Source organism: Theropithecus gelada, chromosome 7a (assembly GCF_003255815.1).
Source record: "Theropithecus gelada isolate Dixy chromosome 7a, Tgel_1.0, whole genome shotgun sequence".
Taxonomy (NCBI): Eukaryota; Metazoa; Chordata; class Mammalia; order Primates; family Cercopithecidae; genus Theropithecus; species Theropithecus gelada.
In genome coordinates this window covers 41,940,817-41,963,336 of record NC_037674.1, presented here as the reverse complement: position 1 = coordinate 41,963,336, position 22,520 = coordinate 41,940,817, and the positions used below count along the sequence as shown (strand labels likewise).

At 45.2% G+C, this 22,520-nt stretch overlaps 1 protein-coding gene across 2 annotated transcripts in view; it reads right to left on the bottom strand.

Moving 5' to 3' along the window:
- MAP2K1 (mitogen-activated protein kinase kinase 1) overlaps positions 1–22,520 on the bottom strand; it is a 111,044-nt gene that overhangs the window by 47,677 nt on the left and 40,847 nt on the right. For both annotated transcript variants that reach the window (XM_025390095.1, XM_025390096.1), the window contains exons 2-5: positions 12,827–13,037; positions 10,868–11,014; positions 1,933–2,010; positions 886–937 (exon numbers count right to left, since the gene is read on the bottom strand). In XM_025390095.1, the coding sequence (XP_025245880.1) occupies positions 886–937; positions 1,933–2,010; positions 10,868–11,014; positions 12,827–13,037 (488 nt within the window). The remainder of the gene's footprint in view (positions 1–885; positions 938–1,932; positions 2,011–10,867; positions 11,015–12,826; positions 13,038–22,520) is intronic.

The following is a 22,520-nucleotide window of genomic DNA, read 5'->3' as shown; positions in this document are numbered from 1 at the left end:
AGATATACAACAATTTGTTTCTCTCTTTGCCTGTTGAAGGATATTTCAGTTGTTTCTACAAGAAATACAGCTTCTTTAAATATTTGTGTGGATATATGTTATCTTTTATCTTGGACAAATGCCTAAGATGGTATGCTCACATGGTTAAGTCTATGTGTACCTTTATTAAAATAAATCAGTTTATTTCTTTTTTAATGTGTTTTGTTGTTGTTCCGGTTGTTGTTTTGAGACGGCATCTTGCTCTGTCGCCCAGGCTGGAGTGCAGCAGTGCAATCTCAGCTCACCACAACCTCCACCTCCTGGGTTCAAGCAATTCTCCTGCGTCAGCCTCCCAAGTAGCTGGGATTACAGGAGCTCGCCACCATGGCTGGCGGCTAATTTTTGTATTTTTAGTAGAGACAAGGTTTCACCATGTTGGTCAGGTTGGTTTCGAACTCCTGACCTCATGATCCACCCGCCTGCCTGGGTCTCCCAAAGTGCTGGAATTACAGGCGTGAGCCACTGCACAGAGCAATAAATCAGTTTCTTTTATAGCAAAACTCATATGCAGCTGGCCAGTCCTGACTTTGGGCATATGCACAATCTAGTCCAGTGAAAAGTGACACCAGAGACTGGATAACTAAGTTCTGGCTGAGGCTCTTAGCTGGACTTCCAGGGTGACTATGACTATGTCCATCACAGTTACAGGCAATAGATGTAGCAAGACCAAAAAGAGGGTAGGAATTGCTGCCCCAGCCACCAAACTAAACAATGACTTTTAATAAAATATTTAACATGTTATTAAAAGGCTTTTACATGAAAACAAAACGTACAAAAAAGAGGAAGCAACAACCTTTGGATTATATCTAAACTTCAAAGCACAACAACTAGCAAATAACTTCTTACCTCTGTGCATGATCTTGTGCTTCTCCCTCAGATATGTCAGGCCTTTTATTACCTAGAGGAACGGGAATGTAAAAGAAGACAAAATACTGGTCATTAGAAAAATAATCTATTTTAAAATATTCTAGGAAAATACTTCATTTATCATCATCACAAATTTGCCCTCCTTTTTTTTTTTGAGACAGAGTTTCACTCTTGTTGCCCAGGCTGGAGTGCAATGGTGCAATCTTGGCTTACCACAACCACCCCATCCTGGGTTCAAGCAATTCTCTTGCCTCAGCCTCCTGAGTAGCTCGAATTACAGGCATGCACCACCATGCCTAGCTAATTTTGTATTTTTAGTAGAGATGGGGTTTCTCCATTTTGGTCAGGCTGTTCTCGAACTCCCGACCTCAGATGATCTGCCCGCCTCCACTTCCCAAAGTGCTGGGATTACAGGCACGAGCCACCGCACCCAGCCCCTTATTTTTTATTCTTTTGTTTCATTTTCTTAACCTGCCTTATCAAGCAACCATCTTTTTACATGGTATATAGAGTTGTTTTGTTTTCAGACAGGGTCTCGCTCTGTCACCCAGACTGAAGTGCAATGGCACAATTATGGATTATGGCTCACTGCAGCTGAGTCTCAAGTGATCCTCCCACCTCAGCTTTCCAAGTAGCTGGGACTACACGTGTGCACCACCACGCCCAGCTATTTATTTTTTTGTAGAAGTGAGGTCTCATCATGTTGCCCAGGCTGGAGCTGAACTCCTGGGCCTCCCACCTCGGCCTCGCAAAGTGCTGGGATTACAGGTGCAAGCCACTGTGCCTGGCCCCTGGTTTTCAAGACACACAGATTTTAATATAAAGGAAGTCACATTTCTCATTCTAATGCGACAGAGACAACAGTGTCTATAGACTCCAAACAGGGAAGAGTCTACTGAGAAAATGCCACTTTTTTAAATAAACTTTCCCCTCATTGACTTCCCATCTTCCTTTCTTGTTCATTTCCTACCAACTCATTAACTTATCAATGAGGAACTTAGAAGAAAACCTTCATAACATACTCACAGCAATGCTAACTTTTCCTAAAATTTGTTCAGGAATTCTTCCAGCTTTCTTCAGGACTTGATCCAGAGAACCTCCATCCTAAGAATGAGAATACCAGACCAGTTAGTGACAATGTTTCCAACTATTCTTTCAAGGGATAACTTTCGGGAAGAAAATGAATCTTTAAACCTCATGAGGAAAGTGAATCTCAGGCAAATCCTCCTAAAAGGTTAAGAGTAAGCACCCATTGGTTTATTGCTGACATCAAATATGGCATGAATGCAAACCACTGTGGGAGGTGTCAAATAACAACTCTAATCCCATGAATATCATTCAATTACTAATTAAGTAGTCACAAAAAGGCCTGATTTGCACTGAAATAACAATATAATATAGTGGTTTGGGGTGCAGGCTCTAGAAGCAAACTATAAATGTGAATTCCAACTCTATTGCTTACTATCTGGGGAACTTGACTAAGTAACTCAACCTGCAAAATGAGGATAATAATCACTAGGCTATTATAATAATCACAGGGCTATATAAGGATTAAACCAGCTAATAGATATAAAGCACTTAGAACAACATATGGCACATAATAAGTGCTCAACAAATGCTGGCCATTTTATCACTATCATGTATGTCACAAGGTACACTTGGTATTGTGCTAATAAATCATAATTATCAATCCAAAGAAAAATGTCATAGAAAGCAATAATTCACTCCACAAATCCTACAAAGTACCACAGACTGTGTTAGCTTCTATGGGGGTCAGATATATGAAAAACAGCTGGTTTCTGCCCTCAATACATTTACTAACAGGGGAAATATGCAACTTTCAATAAAATATAACTGTGGTATTATTTTTTATATATATATATATAAAAAAAAATAAAAGTTTTCATCTATGGTTCCTGGTTCATAACTCCCATGTGCCCTTGTTACAGTCTTATTTTTCATTTTTCAAATCTTTTTCTTTTCTTTTCTTCTTTTTTTTTTTTTAATAGAGATGAGGTCTCCCTATGTTGCCCAGGCTGGTTTTGAAATCCTGGGCTCAAGCGATCCTCCCACCTCAGCCTCCCAAAGTGCTGGGATTACAGGTATGCCTTAGTCTTTTGTTGTAACTTTGGGTGTGTGAGGCCTCAGGAATAGGCCTCAGAATCTTTCCTGCCCTCTTTTCACCTGCCCCAAAGCAGGACTCTAATCTACCTCCCACCTTTTTAACTGTGGATCTCAACGCCTTCCCCGAGAGGGTCCTGCCCTATATGCTGGGGGAAGGAATGCTGACCTCATGAAGCTGCCATAAAAACCCAGAACGCGGCAGGGCACGGTGGCTCATGCCTGTGATTCCAGCACTTTGGGAGGCCGAGGCAGCTGGATCACAAGGTCAGGAGATGGAGACCATCCTGGCTAAAATGGTAAAACCCCGTCTCTAATAAAAATACAAAAAATTAGCCGAGCATGGTGGCGGGCACCTGTAGTCCCAGCTGCTCAGGAGGCTGAGGCAAGAGAATGGCGTGAACCCAGGAGGCAGAGTTTGCAGTGAGCAGAGATCGCCAACATTGCACTCCAGCCTAGGCCACTGCACTCCAGCCTGGGTGACAGAGCGAGACTCCGTCTCAAAAAAAGAAAAAAAAAAGAACAACAACAAAAAAAAAACCCAGAAGGCTGGGTTCAGGAAAAGTGAACAAATGGAGGTTCCTAGCGGGTGGTGAGCCCAGGGAAGGCATGGAGGCTTCGCACCCCACTCCCATACCTTGTCCCGTGTGTCTCTTCACCTGCATCCTTTACAATGTCCTTTATAATGAACCAGTAAAATTAAGTGTTTCCCCGAGTTCTGTGTGCCCATCCAGCAAATTAATCGAACCCAAAGATAGATAGGATCATGGGAGTCCCAACTTAAATCAGTTGGACATTTTGGAGGCCCAGACTTGAAATTGGTGGTGGTGGAGTCTTGGGGACTGAGCCCTGAATCCATGGGATCTGACATGATCTTCTGGTAGACAGTGTCAGAATTAAACAGGAAGACACCCAGCTGGTGTCTGCTGCTTAGAGTGTAGAGAAAATCCCTCCATACTTTTGGTCACAGAAGTATTCTGTGTTGATTGTTGCGGTGTGACAGTAAAGGAAAAAACACAGTCTGGGAGTTTTTCGCAATATTAACAATGAAACCATAATGGCATAGGAAAGTGATACAGACATGCAGAAGAAGGGATAAGTAATTCTGACTTCTCTTAAAAGATGGCATTTGAGCTGAATATTACTCAAAGGATGAGCATGATTTCTATACCTGGAAAAGGGGAAGAGAAAAGGGAGAGAAGAACAGAGTACTGCAATAAGATCAAAGCAGAGACGCATTAGATCAAAGCAGAGTTGCTGAGTACTCCTGGGATGATGTGGTCATTTCACTGTTGGTGCAAGAAGAGATGTAGTGACAGATCAAGCTGGAAATGGCCAGCTGTGACCAGAACCCCACCTAGGAACTGGGACTTGACTTTATGGAGGCAGAAGTAAAGGAATCCAACCTGAGTGTTTAAAGATAAGAATCACAGCAGCTCAGGGAGACAGACAAGACTCTGGAGGCAGAGAGACTGGTAAGGAGAAGAGATGACACGAATAGGGTGCCGGACAGAGGCAGTGGAAAGAGAGTACAAGAGAGGATACAAGTATGGTATGAAGCCAGGCTCTGCAGGGCTCACACACCAGGGGCTCCCATTGAGGGTTCTACATTTTTTTTTTTTTTTTGAGACGGAGTCTCGCTGTGTCGCCCAGGCTGGAGTGCAGTGGTGCGATCTCGGCTCACTGCAAGCTCCACCTCCCGGGTTTACACCATTCTCCTGCCTCAGCCTCCGAGTAGCTGGGACTACAGGCGCCCGCCACCACGCCCGGCTAGTTTTTTGTATTTTTAGTAGAGACGGGGTTTCACCATGTTAGCCAGGATGGTCTCGATCTCCTGACCTCGTGATCCACCCGCCTCGGCCTCCCAAAGTGCTGGGATTACAGGCTTGAGCCACTGCACCCAGCCGGGTTCTACATTTTAACCTGCGATCTTGAAGAAATGCCTGGCTAAGAGGATCCTAATATATCAAGGCAGAAATAGGTTAAGTTCCCCTGTGGCTTCAGGTGTAGCCAGTCACCACTTGCAACTTAAAATTACCCTCAGAGGCTGGGCGCCGTGGCTCAAGCCTGTAATCCCAGCACTTTGGGAGGCTGAGGCAGGCGGATCATGAGGTCAGGAGATCGAGACCATCCTGACTAACACAGTGAAACCCCGTCTCTACTAAAAATACAAAAAATTGGCCGGGCGTGGTGGCGGGCGCCTGTAGTCCCAGCTACTCAGCAGGCTGAGGCAGGAGAACAGCATGAACCTGGGAGGCGGAGCTTGCAGTGAGCAGAGATCATGCCACTGCACTCCAGCCTGGGCAACAGAGCAAGACTCTGTCTCAAAAAAAAAAAAAAAAATTACTCTCAGAGGTAGACCTAGTTCCTGAAAACTCAAACAATGATGGGATTTTCTAAAGTATCCCATCTATATTGAGCAGGTATCATCATCCTCTATCATTTATCAAATGCCTCTGTAAATGTAAGAACTACTTTTAAAAAATGTAAGAACTACTTTAAAAAAAAAAAAACCTATAAGATAAAGATAGAACACACTCTCTGCTTAGGGAGACAGAATATATTCGTAAAAGGTAAGGCACTTTAAATCCTCCTCTGAAACAAGACACGGAACAAACAGTTGAATGAAGAGAATGGTGCTCAGAGGAGGAAGTGATCCTCCTGCCTCAGCCTCCCGTGTAGTTGAGACCACAGGTACATGCCACCCCACCCAGGTATTTTTTATTTTTTTATTTTTGTAGATGGGGAGTCTCACTTTGTTGCCCAGGCTGGTCTCGAACTCATGGGCTCAAGCAATTCTCCTGCCTCAGCCTCCTAAAGTGCTGGGATTACAGGTGTGAGTCACTGTGCCCAGCCAGCACTACCTCTCAACTGACCCCAAATGCAGCCTAGGACAGGGGGCAGCCCAGGTAACTGTCTTGGTTTGCACTTCCCCTGGGGGATGGTAGGAGAAATATCTTTATCAAAAAGGAAAAAATAGACCAGGTGCAGTGGCTCATGCCTGTAATCCCAAATCTTTGGGAGGCCAAGGCAGGAGGACTGCTTGAGGCCAGGAGTTCAAGACCAGCCTGGGCCACATAGTAGTGAGACTCCATCTCTACAAAAAATAAAAATTAGCTTGGCATGGTGATGCACATCATTGTCCTAGCTGCTACTTGGGAGGCTAAGGCAGGAGGATTGCTTGAGCCAAAACTTTGAGCTACAGTGACCTATGATTATGCCACTACACTCCAGCCTGGGCAACAGAGCAAGACCCTATCTCTAAAATTAATTAATTAGTTAATTTTAAAACAAAAAGGAAACATTGGCTCTCTTCCCTTTAACAAACTCCACGAAGCTACAAGCAGAGTATAATGTGAACAATGGAATTACCAAATGTAAGGGGCATAAGCCAGTCAGGCTTCCCCAGGGTTGCCTGCAACTAACCATACAACTTTCTAATTCTAATTCACTGTTGCCAAGTCCTTGCCTTAAGCTGCTGAAATTGTGCTTATTTTTAGAAGCCAATTATTAAGTAAGTCAATGGTGCTTTTGTGAAGGTTTTCTATGGAAGAGACAAATGCTTTACAAAAATAACAGTTCAAAAGCTTTTATTCCTGCACAAGAACCATCAACTCTGGGTCCCTAGTTCTCCGCTTGCTCAGCTACCACCTAAGCAGGAATCTCCTTCCCCAAAGACAAAAGCATTCCTGTTCTGATCGGGAAGCATTCATTTCCCTCCTTGGGTCTCAACATTCAGACTGGGCAGTACACACAGGGCTCATTTCTAGGGAAGATCAGCCCCCAGCTGAGTGCTTTAGAAGACAGGGCTCAACCAATGCTGATGACACAAATTTACTGCAAAACGCATTCCCAGGGCCAGGCGTGGTGGCTCACATCTCTAATCCCAGCACTTTGAGAGGCCAAGACAGGCGGATTGCTTGAGCCCAAGAGTTCAAGACCAGCACGGGCAACATGGTAAAACTCCATTTCTAATAAAAATACAAAAATGAGCCGGGCATGGTGGCATGTGCCTGTAGTCCCAGCTACTCGGGAGGCTGAGGGGGGGAAGATCGCTTGGGTCCAGGAGGCAGAGGTTGCAGTGAGCCAAGATCACGCCATTGTACTCCAGCATGGGTGACAGCGGAAGACCCTGCCTCAAAAACAAACAAACAAGCAAGCAAACAAAAACCAAAAACAAAACCCCATACATCCCCCAAAATTGATCAGAGCAATGGATATGTGGTAAACCAAATACATCAAAATATAAGTTGTAGAATCTAGGTGGTGGGTTTACGACTGTACACTTCCTTCAAGTTTTCCTGCACGCTTAAATTTTTTTTTTTTTTTTTTTGAGACAGAGTTTCGCTCTTGTCACCCAGGCAGGAGTGCAATGACACAATCTCAGCTCACCACAACCTCCGCCTCCCAGGTTCAAGTGATTCTCCTGCCTCAGCCTCCCAAGTAGCTGGGATTACAGGCACGTGCCACCACACCTGGCTAATTTTGTATTTTTAGTAGAGATGGGGTTTCTCCATGTTGGTCAGGCTGGTCTCGAACTCCTGACCTCAGGTGATCTGGCCGTCTCAGCCTCCTAAAGTACTATGATTACAGGCGTGAGCCACCACGCCTGGCCATTTTTGTAGTTTTTTAATAGAGATGGGGTTTCACCATATTGGCCAGGCTGGTCTTGAACTCCTGAACTCAGGTGATTCGCCCACCTCAGCCTCCCAAAGCACTGGGATTACAGGCGTGAGCCACCACGCCCGGCCTGTGAAAATTTTAATAATAAAGTGTTGGGAAAATAATATTCATGACACAAAACTCATGCAAAGACTGTGACAGAGAGGACCAAAGCCCTTCAGAAGCTGGGATGTGGCGATCGAACAGCGCTCTCTCTACCTGACAACACCTTTGAAATGCTGAAGCTGAGGCAAAGCAGAAGGTCCAAGGGAAGCAAGAGCCCAGTCAGAACTTTCCATCCAGAGGAAGCCAGGGCAGGGCCTTTCCTGCTAGAGGACCTGCTCAGGAACAAGGAAGGGCTGAGAGTGCCCAGAGCTGAAGTAGAAAGCCACTCTGGCTCTCATGGCTGCCTGGTCTTCTGGTCTTCAGGCCACAGCTGCTTCCTAGATGGTCCATCTAGACGCTCCGGTATCACCTGAGCCTCTCCACCACTACTGACTGTTTCAGCTGCCCTCTGGGTCTAAGCACACCCAGGGCCAAAAGGTCCTATGGCAAGCTCCAAGGCCTAACCCTCCCCCAAGCCCCAAGCCTGACCAGGTCTTCCCCATCCCAGCCACCCTCATCCAGTAACTCAACACATACCAACGAACGGGTGCCAGACACTGTGCTTGGCCCTTGAAACATTTTCCCCTCCCAGTCTCAGGCTCCCCACGATAACTCCAGAGATACTTTCTGATTTAGAGACTTGTGCAGGAACATCTCACTATTTCCTGAGAGTCAAATCCATGGGGGGAAAAAACTGACCTGCAGTCACTGGAAATGGGCCAAGAGAATGGGAAACCAACCCCAGTCATTTCCAGTGTCATCTTCTCCTGAAGGAGGAGGAAGGCTTGAAGGAAGTGGAGGACATGGCAAGGGCACAAGAGATGTGATCAACATCTGTTAAGTTCAAAGTGAATAAAGAATTCCAGAATAAGGACGCCACCTAGTATCTCAAAAAAGGTCAATGTAAAAGAAGAAGCCTCCTAGTATCTCAAGAGGTCAATGTAAGAAAAATAAAAAGATTGGCGGCTGGGCGCGGTGGCTCAAGCCTGTAATCCCAGCACTTTGGGAGGCCAAGATGGGCGGATCACGAGGTCAGGAGATCGAGACCATCCTGACCTCGTGAAACCCCGTCTCTACTAAAAAATACAAAAACCGGCGAGGTGGCGGGTGCCCGTAGTCCCAGCTACACGGGAGGCTGAGGCAGGAGAATGGCGTAAACCCGGGAGGTGGAGCTTGCAGTGAGCTGAGATCTGGCCACTGCACTCCAGCCTAGGCGACAGAGCGAGACTCCGTCTCAAAAAAAAAAAAAAAAGAAAGAAAAATAAAAAGATTAGCTTAGCACAGTGGCTCACGCCTGTAATCCCAGCACTTTGGGAGGCTGAGGTGGGCAGATCATGAGGTCAGGAGTTCGAGACCAGCCTGGCCAACATGGTGAAATCCCGTCTCCACTAACGATAAAAAAAAAATTAGGGCCAGGCACAGTGGCTCAATCCTGTAATCCCAGCACTTTGGGAGGCCGAGGCAGGCAGATCATGAGGTCAGAAGATCGAGACCATCCTGGCTAACATGGTTAAACCCCGTCTCTACTAAAAATACAAAAATTAGCTAGGAGTGGTGGTGGGCACCTGTAGTCCCAGCTACTCAGGAGGCTGAGGCAGGAGAATGGTGTGAACCCAGGAGGCAGAGCTTGCAGTGAGTGGAGATCGCGCCACTGCACTCCAGCCTGGGCGACAGAGCGAGACTCCGTCTCAAAAAAAAAAAAAAATTAGTGGGGCGTGGTGGTGCACACCTGTAATCCCAGCTACTCTGAAGGCTGAGGCAGGAGAATCTCTTGAATCTGGGAGGCGGAAATTGCAGTGAGCCGACATCGTGCCACTGCACTCCAGCCTGGGCGACAGGACCGAGACTCAGTCCCAAAAAAAAAAGGGGGGAGGGACCTTTGATCACCCTAAAAAATAAAAATAAATAAAATTAAAAAAAAAAAAAAAAGAACACAAGAAACCCAGGGGATAAGAAACAGCTCCCTGAGGGGAAGCCAGGACCCAAGTAGAAAATAATCAGCAGCCCAGGCCAAGGACTAGAATCAAGCCAGAAATGTTCATATGCTTCCCACAGAGAATGCTTTGCTCTCATTGAGGACATTGAGGAAAGAGGGAACAAGCACTTTCTCTAACCTTTAGATGTGCAGAAGATGTTTTTAGGATTTAGGTTCCATATGGCACCCACAAATGTCGGCAGATGCCTGTAACAGTGGATGCAGCACTTCGTGATCATTACAACGAAGAGAGGTTCAAAATAATGGAGACACAAATAGAGAATCCTCCCAGGAGAGTTATTCTAAAGTTTACTAAGGCTGCATACCAGGACCCCTATTCTAGAGGTCAGGACAGGTCTAAAGTATCAGGAAGAAAATGGGGTAGGAGTTGAGAGACACAATACTGGACTGAAAGCATGACAGCCACCAAGTGTGCAGACTCACGTCAGCCCTCATCTCTAGGCCATCAGCCCAGGGAGAATAAAGCAAAGATCAACACTTGAAGAATTTCCTAAGTTGCACAATGTGTTGGAAGACTTACATCTGAAGAAAAGGAGGGACTCCAAGCACATAGTGGTAAAATGACTGGCAGCTAACACGCATATAATTAATTAGCCTATGAATGCCCTCTCTCTCCACTGCCCTCTCCTTCCACTAATGTGCATCATGCAGAAACCCACAGAAACCCTAGAGGCTGCCCTTACAGTAGATGATCTCATCTTCATAATCCCAGAGCCCTGCACCTAGCATACAGCATTGTACACAAGAAATGGATTTAAACTGTTATTTACCAGATTTTACTTACATCACATCTTAGGGTCATCTGAATCAAAAAAAAAAAAAAACTACGAGAGGTGCTCTAGGTACACCCACCAGGAATACTGCCACTTCTTTGAAGAGAGGCAAGGACCTAGAAAGGAGGTCTGACATCTTGTGAATATCCCAAGCTCTACGGTCAGACTTCCCAGATGCCTCAGATAGTGATGTGGATCCCAGGAGCAGCAGGGAGGCAGCTGGTCACCTCCCAGACCAAAGATTAGGCCAGAGCCATCCAACTCTTAAGGCCATTGCTCCAGAGGCTGAAAGGGTGTCACATACCATGTGCTCCATGCAGATACTGATCTCGCCATCACTGTAGAATGCACCATAGAAGCCCACGATGTATGGAGAGTTGCACTCATGCAGAACCTGCAGTTCCCTTATGATCTGGTTCCGGATTGCGGGTTTGATCTCCAGATGAATTAGCTGGAGAAAGGCAGAAGAAAGAGAGGTTTTATGAAAGAAAGAGGGAGGAAGGGATGAAAGATGTAGTCTTGTTAAATGTTTAAGCTCTTAAAGGTAGAGACAGGAGAAACAGGTTAAGCTGTAACAAGTTTCTGCTCAACCAAGAACTGAGTGTCACTGTACTAAGGCAGGCACTGGCACTGGGGGCTGTCCCAGCTGTGCCTCGGCTCCTGGGAGCCTAGACAGGAACAAAGTTAAGGGAAGGCTCACTCTGAGAGAGGCTTTGGAGCTCAGATAAGAAGAGAAATTGGCCGGGCGCAGTGGCTCAAGCCTGTAATCCCAGCACTTTGGGAGGCCGAGACGGGCGGATCACGAGGTCAGGAGATTGAGACCATCCTGGCTAACACGGTGAAACCCTGTCTCTACTAAAAAATACAAAAAACTAGCCGGGCGAGGTGGCGGGCGCCTGTAATCCCAGCTACTCGGGAGGCTGAGGCAGGAGAATGGCGTAAACCCGAGAGGCGGAGCTTGCAGTGAGCTGAGATCCGGCCACTGCACTCCAGCCTGGGCGACAGAGTGAGACTCCGTCTCAAAAAAAAAAAAAAAAAAAAAAAAAGAAGAGAAATTGACCTTGAGGATTTGGTTCACACTCAAGAGTTGTGAAAGTAGAAGGGTATGAGGGACTCAGGTATGCTAACCTAGGCTGCCCAAGAGATTCTTCCTTGAGCTCAGGAGACTGATGTGGTTGAGACTGAGCCAAAGTCTAAGGTGCTACCTTATGTCACCCTAACATTTTCCCTTGTTCCAGCTGGGGAGACAAGTGACAGTCACATTAAATAGCTACGCAGTAAGGCTGAACTTCTAAAAAATCCCACAGACAGCGAGTGTCAGAGAACATGGACGCAGTGGTTACCAGTGTGGGCTGGGGGACCTGGTATAAGCTAGACAAGAGGTGGACCTAGAAGATGGGTATTGTTTGAAAAGACAGAAGAGCACACACAAAAAAATTATGGGCACAGGAGTGAACACAATGTGCAAAAAAACATTGAAGAGCCCAACCTCTCTGGAGCAAAAGGGGCTATATTCCAAAAGAGGACCAAGGGTAGACAGGAAAGGGAAGTCCAGCTCTACAAGTACATCCTATGATGGTGAGTTCAGATGCTGTAATGCAGGAAGATAAAGGGGATTCACTGGCAGGGCTGGAGCACAAGTGGGAAACAACTTGAAATTCTTGTTTTGTGCATCACTGGGGCTAGGCGAATGAAAGCAGCTTCTCCAGCACCTGATAAGCAATAAACAGGTACCTTGGCATTCCTTCCACAGCACACAGAAGGTTAAAGAAGAGTCATTATTTTCCAGATGGGATGGGGATTAACACACTAACACAGTCATTAGTGTGTTTATCCATAATCTGATAAATAACATGCATTCAAAATTCAAACAGCACGGCCGGGCACGGTGGCTCACGCCTGTAATCCCAGCACTTTGTGGCGCTGAAGCGAGCAGATCACCTGAGGTCAGGAGTTCAAGACCAGCCTGACCAACATGGAGAAACCCTGTCTACTAAAAACACAAAAAAATAGCCAGGCATGGTGGCGCATGCCTGTAATCCCAGCTACTCAGGAGGCTGAGGCAGGAGAATCGTTTGAACCCAGGAGGTGGAGGTTGCACACCAGCCTGGGCAACAAGAGCGAAACTCTAAAAAAAAAAAAAAAAAAATTCAAACAGCACAAAAAGGTATTGAGTAAAGTCAGTCTTCCTTCTACCCTGGTCCCCAGGCTTCTAGGTACCCTGAGAGATAATTCAATTACCTGTTAATCAAGGCAGACTCACCTTTCTGGCCATGACCAGGCCAGAAGGCTTGTGGGAGACCTTGAACACCACACCGCCATTGCCGGCCCCCAGCTCACTGATCTTCTCAAAGTCGTCATCCTTCAGTTCTCCCACCTTCTGCTTCTGGGTGAGAAAGGCCTCAAGGCGCTTTCGCTGCTGCTCATCAAGCTCTAGCTCCTCCAGCTTCTTCTGCAAGGCCTCCAAGTTGGTCCTGTTCCAAAGCAGGGAGCACAAGTCAATACTGTCACCAGAGAAGTCAACCCAAAGAAGTACTCCTATCATGGAAAGCTCCAGCTCTGGGGCCAGACAGAGAATCAAAGAGTGAGGCTAGAGAAGAGGCCCCCTCCCACTGTGGCTCTGCCCACTTCACTCCAGCCACCCCAGATGACTATCACCAACATGCTTTACCTCTCAGGGCTTCAATTTCCTTATTTATAAAATGAAAAAATTAGGTCTTTCTCACTATGTTGTAAGTCAATGAGAGGAACTAAAGAACCTACTAAAATTCAGAATGACCCACCTTAATTCGCTTTAAAACTCCAGTTTAAAAAGCCCCACTACTGTTGGTTTTACTGTTTTTACCATACACAAAATAAAATTCCCTAAATTCACTAAAATGAAATCAAACCAACTTTAAACTGAATCACAACAGTAGAAATCCTCATTTTCAATGTAATCAGGTCCAGGTTACATTGGACCAGGTTAATCAAAAAAATCACAGCAAAAAATCATAAAAAGTATATATCTAAAGTTATTATTTTTGCATAATGTATATAAATATGCATTCATTCGTCCATTCTTTAACATAGGACAAGACTCTGAATAAGGGTCCAAAGAGGACCCACTGGTTAAGAGGTCCACATCATCCTCTCACATGGACCAGAACATAATACATTGTCGACAATTTCCTATTCCTGATTCATTAAAGCTGGTTAACGTTAAAATTTTAGAGTTTTATGATTTCCCACAATCTTAATGTTCATCTAGTTTGACAGTAATGTGTTTTAGTGACTTGGACTTATGAGTCTTTCCACAGCTTTTAACTAGTGTTGATGGAGGGGTGGGGAGTCACTTCATTTGCAGTTATATTTCGTCAGTTTATCTGATACCTAAATACATTACTTAACTACAATACCAGCTACAGCTGAACAAATGGGTTTGGGAACAAGCTGGCTCTTGGTAAGCACATAATTCAGCCAGTGGGTGCTGAAGCGAGTGGGTATGGCAGAGAGCAGCCTCCTGCAGTGCATGCTGTGGGCATTGCTCAGAGTGTTTCATCCAGGGAACTGAAAAGTGTTCATCACTCCTGTGAGCTGGTTAACAGGAAGGTGGTAAGAGAGTTTCCACTGTGTTTCACTGGATTTCATTGGGTTTCAAATTGAAGTCCTGGGAGGTGAAGCGTGTCAGTGACAGTCGTGTGGGGTGGCTGGAGTGACACAGCTGACAAGACAGGCCTTCGTTATACATCATCATGTTGGTGTTCCTGTCAACACACACACCCCAGTTCTGAGCTTAAAAGATAGAGCAAGCATAATCTGCTCTTCCTTCACACCCTCTATCCCAAACCTCTAGAAGACAGGGAAACGAAGACTCACCTCTCCACGTATGAGGAGATCCGACACTGCCTTACAAATAACATCATGCATGGGACCAAAGAAGATGCAAGGCCAAGGCTGCTGATTTTCCTCACGGATTTTCCCCCTACCCCACCCGCTGCACACATCAAAGAAAGGCCATGCAAGCACACAGTAGGAAGGCGGCTGTCTGCAGGCCAGGAAGAAGGCTCTTGCCAGAACCCAACCATGCTGGCACCCTGCCCTTAGACTTTCAGCCTCCAGAACAGTGGGGAAACAAACTATTGTTGTTTAAGCTACCTGGTCTACGATATTTTATAACAGCAGTCCAAGCAAACTGAGACAGTTACTCAATATTTTCATCCAAGGTTCAGCTATGTCTTGCAGTGTCCCCAGTCCCTAGGGTGTGGGAACCCAGAACATGTGTGGCTGGGGGTGCACAGTGCACACTCTCTGGTTTCCTTTCTCCCAGGTCTCCCCACAAAGGAGCTTACTGAGGACCACATTTAGAAACACATGTCAAATGTAGATGGACCCCACGGCTAAAACCTGAATGAGGTTACAGCTGCCTGACGGGCTCAGCAGGCCAGCTAGAGATGCAGATTACAAAAGCTGTCAAAACACACACACACAAAGTGCATGATGGGGGAAGGGAAGGACGGCTGCATGGAAGAAAAACTGCTTTCCTCACAACACTGTAACTCTCCTCAGTGCTTTACATTTATTAAGTCATTTAACCCACAACCCCGATTGGAACAGATGAGCAAACTCAAGCACAGACAGGTGAACTAAGATGTCAAAGGTCAAATAGCTGCCAAGTGGCACAGCCAGGTTTCAAATTCAGGCAGAGAGAACAAATGTCTCACCTTAACCATGATGCTATATTATCTTCAAAAAGCTCAATACTTTCCAGGGAGGCACCTGACAACCATGGGTAAGATCCCAGTGTGAGGCATTTAACACACCAGGACTCAATCATACATAAGGATGGTGTGCCCTACACAAAGAGGCCTTTGCACCAGAGACAATCCTGTCTCCTTTGCACATCAATCTGATGATGGATCTACTGGAGCAGATTGGAGCAGATTAACACTGCCTTGCAGCTAATACTTGCCACAGAAATTCAATCAATTTGCAAAGGAAAAGGGATTGCTGACTCTGTTCACTTTCCTGGCTCTCTGAAATAAGTAATTCTTACACCTTCTGGAGGAAAACCTAAGTCTGGGCTTTGTGCTACCTTTCTCCCTCCTCTACCTCCTATATCTTGCCATTTAACAACCCACCCCACCAGCTAAGGAACTGGCTTCTGACCTGTACTTTCAGAAGGTGGCCAGGGAGAGAAATGACAAAGACTGTAGGCTGGGGTGGCAAAGACTTTCCTAATGGCAGGTGTGTATGGGTGAGGACTGGAGATGGAATAGTGTTGACAAAATAACAAATCACTAGTATTCAAGAGTCCTGGATTCTTATCCCAAATTGTTCATCAACTAGCTGTGTGACCATGGACAAATCACTTAACCATGCCACATTTCAGATTTCTCTTCTATACATCATGGAATACTATGCAGCCATAAAAAGGAACAAGATTATGTCCTTTGCAAGAACATGGATGGAGCTGGAGGTCATTATTCTTAGCAAACTAACGCAAAAACAGAAAACCAAATACTGCATATTCTCACTTGTAAGTGGGAACTGAATGATGAGAACATATGGACACACGGAAGGGAACAACACACATTGGGGCCTGTCGGTTGGAGGAGAGAGAGAGCATCAGGAAGAATAGCTAATAGATGCTGGGCTTAATACCTAGGTGATGGGATGATCTATGCAGAAAACTACCATGGCACAGGTCTACCTATGTTCACAAATCTGTACATTCTGCACATGTGCCCCTGAACTTAAAAATAAAACCAACAAAAAAATGAGGATTTCTCTTCTGTAAAATAGGAGTAACAATTCCATGCTTATTTCATTCACTGGGGTGGGTCAAAATAGAAACTAATGGAAGAAGCATGAAATTTTTGACACATTTATACATTAACATAGAGGGGAAGGGAGGGGAAGTGGAGAAAGGGGAGGAGAGGCCAAGGCAGCAACGGCAGGATCCAGAAACTACGTGCCTTTCCTTTAATTATTCTTAAAATACTCAGGGTTTTTTTGTTTTGTTTTTTTTTTAAGAGAATGAAAAATGAAACATTTTATCTGAAGGTGAAATAAAGATTCAGTACTCATTAAAAAGATATCAATCAATAATGTAACAGTATTCAGTATTTCTTCCTCTTGCAGAGGGAGATATTCAACAAAGCTAATTTCTGCCTTTCCAAGGTGAAATGTTTTAAGCAAAGGATATAAGAGCGAGGGCCCTCACCCAACAACTGTATCACCAATCTCTAAAACTCAGAGGGCATGAGCCTGTCTCTGTCTCCCTTCACAATCTTTAGTTTTAACTGAAATCAGCAAAACTGACACTGGGGATTTAAAAACAAAACAAAACAAAACTGGAGCTCCAGCACAATAAATCTGACACACACAGCCCTCTCTCCAGGGACCAGCTGTGATCGGCTCCACCCTCCATCACATTCACCATGGCAGAGATAAAACCACACACTGTAACGTGAATTCTGCATCATGGCTAACGGTAAATACAAGTTCATCAAGATAAAAGAAGATTATAGGTTTGAATGGGAATGCAGAGAAAAACAAAGGTTGTCATTTGCTTTCTGAAAACACCAGGGAGGCGCAATGAAATGGGTGGGAAAGGATAATCCTATGGGCAAGAACATGTCCTTCCTCTCATCTCACCCATCTGCTAAGTCTAATTACACTGTTGCAACTGGAACCTTTCATTTGTGGCTCAGTGGTTTAAATCAAGCAGCAGCATAAAATGTATCCCAGGGAGGGACCTTGAAGACCACCTTATCCAACCCTCATTTTACAGATGAGAAAACTGAGGCCCAAGGGGACAAGTTCAAATAGTTCACTGGTGGCAGGTCTCCTAACTCCTAGGAGAGAGCTCCTTTCAAGGCCCCACACTGCCCTTTTCAACCCTGACGGTCACTGAATTTAGAGGCTGGCCTAAGGAATGATGGAAGGAGGTAGGGGGGTGATGTCCAGAAAAAGAAATGGGATCTCCAAATTGCCACACACCAAACAGAAATAGGCCACAATCGCATGCCTCCCAACCTGAGCCTTGCTCTAGCCTCAATGGCAGGCCTGGCCTCTGCCAGGAGGGTACATTAAAGGAAGGAAAGAAGATGACAACCAATCACTGTAGGAAGGAGAGGAAGGGTCCCCGTGCAGTTGGGTGTTCTTACCAGAGAGCCCAGGGAGTTGTAAAGTTCTCCTTCCCCTGTGGCATCTGGCAAGCAGGAATGCTACTAGGGCAGGAAACAAGTCAAGTAGCAGGGAAAGAGGGAAGGAGAGGCAGAAGAGACAGACCCAAGATAAGAGAGACCAGCACCTAGAGATAAAGGCTGCATACAATCCCTTGATGCATGCCTTCTAACCCTACTTACCCATCTGTGAGATCTTGGGTAAGTTACCTTCCTTTCTGGTCCTCAGTTCCATACACTTAAGAAAAGTATACAGGAAGGAGGAGAGGAGGTTAGGGAAAAGTTGTCTATCTCTGAGGTCCAAGTCTGTCAATGTGACAGTAATCTGAGGAGGTACAGAATAAGAATGGGGGCTTGTTCAAGTTGAGGGGCTGAGGAGCTTCAATGGACAGGGCCAATGTGAGAACAAAGAGAACTGGCACCATAGGTCTCTGTAAGGTCAAACCATGGATGGCTGAGGATTGAGGGTTAGGCGTCTAGGGAGTAGTAAGACAGGAAAGGAAAATGGACCTGAAAGAGGAAGGCAGAGGGTGCCAAAAGCACAGCTTACCAACTTCCAGATTCCACGCCAGGCTAGCCCATCTGTGTTGGGCAGTGCAGATGCACTGGCAAGGGATAGCCCCAGACAACATCTTGGGGAAGGCGTTCTATATCCTCCCATACCTCAATCCTGCAGGTTACTCTAGGAGAGGCTCTTCAACTACCTAGGAAATCAAATTCTAGGATTGTGTATATGTGCTCTGTGAAAGAAACCAGGCACAAAGAGTATGTACTATGTGATCTGGTTTGGCTCTATGTCCCCACCCAAATCTCATTTCAAATTGTAATCCCCATGTGTTGAGAGGGGGAGGTGATTGAGTCATGGGGGCAGTTTCCCCCACATTGTTGTCATGATAGTAAGTGAATTCTCACGAGAGCTGATGGTTTTATAAGTGTCTGGCACTTCCCCTACTGGCACTTCTCTCTCTTGCCACCATGTGAAGAAGGTCCTTGCTTCCCCTTTGCCTTATGTCATGACTGTACATTTACTGAGGCCTCCCCAGTCATACAGAACTGTGATTCAATTAAACCTCTTTCCTTTATAAGTCACCAAGACTTGGGCAGTTCTTTATAAACCAGTGTGAAAACAGACTAATACACTATGTCATTCCATCTATAGAAAATTCAAAGCCAGGCATGCTGGCTCACACCTGTAATCCTAGCACTCTGGGAGGCTGAGGCAGGAGGATCACTTAAGCGCAGTCGTTTGAGACCAGCCTGGCCAACATGGTGAAACCCCATCTCTACCAAAAATATAAAAATTAGCCAGGCGTGGTGGCATGTGCTTGTAATCACAGCTACTCGGGAGGCTGAGGTAAGAGAACTGCCAGAGCCTGGGAGGTGGAGGTCACAGTAAGCCAAGATCATGTCACTTGCACTCCAGCCTGGGCGACAGTGAGACGCTGTCTCAAAAAAAAAGAAAAAAAAAGAAAAAAGAAAATTCAAAAAAGGGCAACAGTAATCTTTGCAATTATAAATTAGGAAAGTGATTACCCTTCGGGGGAAGTAACTAAGAGGGGGTGTGCAATGGTTAATTTTATGTGTCAACTTGGCTGGGCCATGGTGTTTCTGTGAAAATGTTTTTGGTTTTTGTGGGAGTTTTTTGGATGAGATTAACATTTAAACTGGTAAACTTGGATTAAAGTGAATTACCCTCCATAACGTGAAGGGGCCTCAGCCAATCAGTTGAAAACCTTAAGAGAACAAAGACTGACTTGCCCAAAAGAAGGAATTCTGCTGGTAGCCTGTCTCTGGACTTGAACTGCATGCAACCCTACCCTGGGTCTCCAGCTTGTTGGCTTACCCCTGCAGATTTTAGGCTTACCAGACCTCTACAATCACATAAGCCAATTCCCTAAAATAAACATCGATAACCCTCTCTCTCTCTCTCTCTCACACACACACACATACACACACACAACTGCTGTTGGTTCTGTTTCTCTGGTGAACCCTAATACAGGGAAGCAGGGGAATTCCTGGGTGCTAGTAATGCCCTGTTCTTGATCTGAAGGCTGGTTATGTGGTATGTTTGGTTTCTGAGAATTCATCAACTATGCATTTATGATACATAAAAATGTACCTTGACCTGAACCTGGGAGTCAGGCTATCTGGGTATGAATTGCTATTTGGCCACTGAATAGCCATGTCAAGTTGGAGAGGTTTCTTTTTTTTGGAGACAGAGTCTTGCCTTGTTGCCCAGGCTGGAGTGCCAACGGCGCAATCTCGGTTCACTGCAGCCTTCACTTCCCGGGTTCAAACGATTCTCCTGCCTCAGCCTCCCAAGTAGCTGGGTTTATGGGCACCTGCCACCATGCCTGGTTAACTTTTGTATTTTTAGTAGAGACAGGATTTCACCATGTTGGCCAGGCTGGTTTCAAACTCCTGACTTTGTGATGTGCCAGCCTCAGCCTCCCAAAGTGCTGGGATTACAGGGGTAAGCCACCATGCCTGGCCAGAGAGGTTTCTTAAAAGCCTTAAGCTTCAGGTTTTTCATCAGTTAAATGGGGCTAACAGTAAACACATCATGGGGTTGTCAGGAGACTAAAGGAGCTCACCCACACTCACCTAGCTCACAGTAGGTGCTCAATGAATACTATCAAATGTTATTTTTTTATTTTTTTATTTTTATTTTTTGGAGATGGAGTCTTGCTCTGTCACCCAGGCTGGAGTGCAGTGGCATTATCTCGGCTCACTGCAAGCTCCGCCTCCCGGGTTCACGCCATTCTCCTGCCTCAGCCTCCCGAGTAGCTGGGACCACAGATGCCTGCCACCATATCCGGCTAATTTTTTGTATTTTTAGTAAAGATGGGGTTTCACTGCGTTGGCCAGGATGGCCTCGATCTTCTGATCTCATGATCCGCCCGCCTCAGCCTCCCAAAGTGCTGGGATTACAGGCGTGAGCCACCGCGCCTGGCCCAAATGTTATTCTTTTTAACCAATTAGATTACAACAGCAAAACAATATTAAATATGCATTTAGCATTTAGATGATTCCAACTTTTAAGAAAAATTTCACTTTCATTTAATTTCTACAACCACTTTTTACTTATTATCCCATTTTGACTTAAATTGCCCTTAGCTGTATATACTCCTTTCGTTACTTCACTGAGGGCCTTCTAGTGCTGGAACTTATGCATTCTCAAAGACCTGGGAAGACAAAACAAACAATTTATTCTCAAAGGAAAAACAAGATGAGATAATCATCAATAGGGTTTATATGCAGGCAAGAAGTAACGACCAGGGCTTCAAACCATATAACATGGGAAGCTAACCACTATGCTTGCAAAAAAGCACAGCCCTGGTATTTAGCTGTAGAGTTCTATCCTTGTAACACTACAGAAGGATATGTTAGGATTACAGAATTTTAGCACTGGACAAAACTTTAAAGACCACCTACTTTAACTGCCCTATTTCAACTGTAAGAAAAACTACAGAGAAGTGACTTGCACAAGTTCACAGAGTAAGTGCCTATTAGAGTTGAACCCAGGTCTTCTGACTCCTAATGGCTTCACACCTATTTCGCAGGCACAGAGTAGCCACAAGCATGTTTTTCTTCTTTCTAGTAGTTTCACCACAATGTGAAAGACCAGCTCTGCCCGGAGCGTGCCAATGTCCTTTCCCACACTTCTTAGATGCCTTCCTCTTCCTGAACCCCAGAAGAGAAGGGCACCTGAGCAGGAAATCTCAGGTGACTTAGTTTGCCAGTGCCTACTCTACTGAAGAACTGGGTTTTCATTCTTGAGAAGAAACTCATGGAAGGGTGTATTTCCTATCACAGGTACACATGCTAATTTTTTTTGTTGAATTTTCTTGGTGCGACTTATGCCAAGTAATTATAAAGATTTTTTTTTTTTGTCTTCTTGATGAATATCTCATGAAGGCTATGAAGTCAGAAGAGGAAAGTCCTGGGTGTGAAATCTTTTTCTACCTCATTTATTTTTTATTTTTTGTAGCCACAGTGTCTATTTTCCTATTTTAAGATCACTGGGCTGCTCTGCCTATGGAGTAGCCACTCTTTTATCCCTTTGCTTTAATAAACTTGCTTTCACTTAAAACAAACAAACAAACAAACAAACAACCAAAAAAAAAAAAAAAACACTGAAGTATTCCCAGGCCCTGTCTAAAACCTAAGAGTTGATGTATTGGCAGGAAGAGCTGAACGTTCAAGATGGTTTTGTGGTGCCTTTTTTTCTAATCTCCTTTTGTACATGTAATACTGAGCAAACAAAACACTGCTCTCGGTTTAACAAGAAAGGAGGAAGAAAGACCCTAACTTCTGAGAGAAAAGTCTTTCCCCTCTATGTGGAAGGCCCTGACTGAAATGTGGATCCAAGACTGGTAGCCAAAGTGTTGTCTCTTAGTTGTTGCACCTTACTTTGGGATTCCCCTCTTTTCTTCCCCCCGGCAAGGTGTGCCTTTCCTTCTGGAATGGTAAGTGAACACAATAATAGTACCTGTTTACTCTGTGAAGTGGGATATTGTCTCACAAAACACACCAGTGACTGTCTCACTGTCGAACTAATGCCTTGTGAATGTATCATCTATGGAAATACCCTTGTAGTTGTACCTGCTGATGCTATCTGTCTGTTGGAAAATAAATTCTGAACGTCCCCAGCCCTGTCTCCCGCCATTCCCCACTAAAAAAAAAGACCAGCTCTGTCCTGGCCCAGCAGCAGCTGATTTCCTGCATATGTCACTGGCCCTGGAAGTGGGTCTGGAAACTTCTTTCGGGAACAATGACTATGAGACT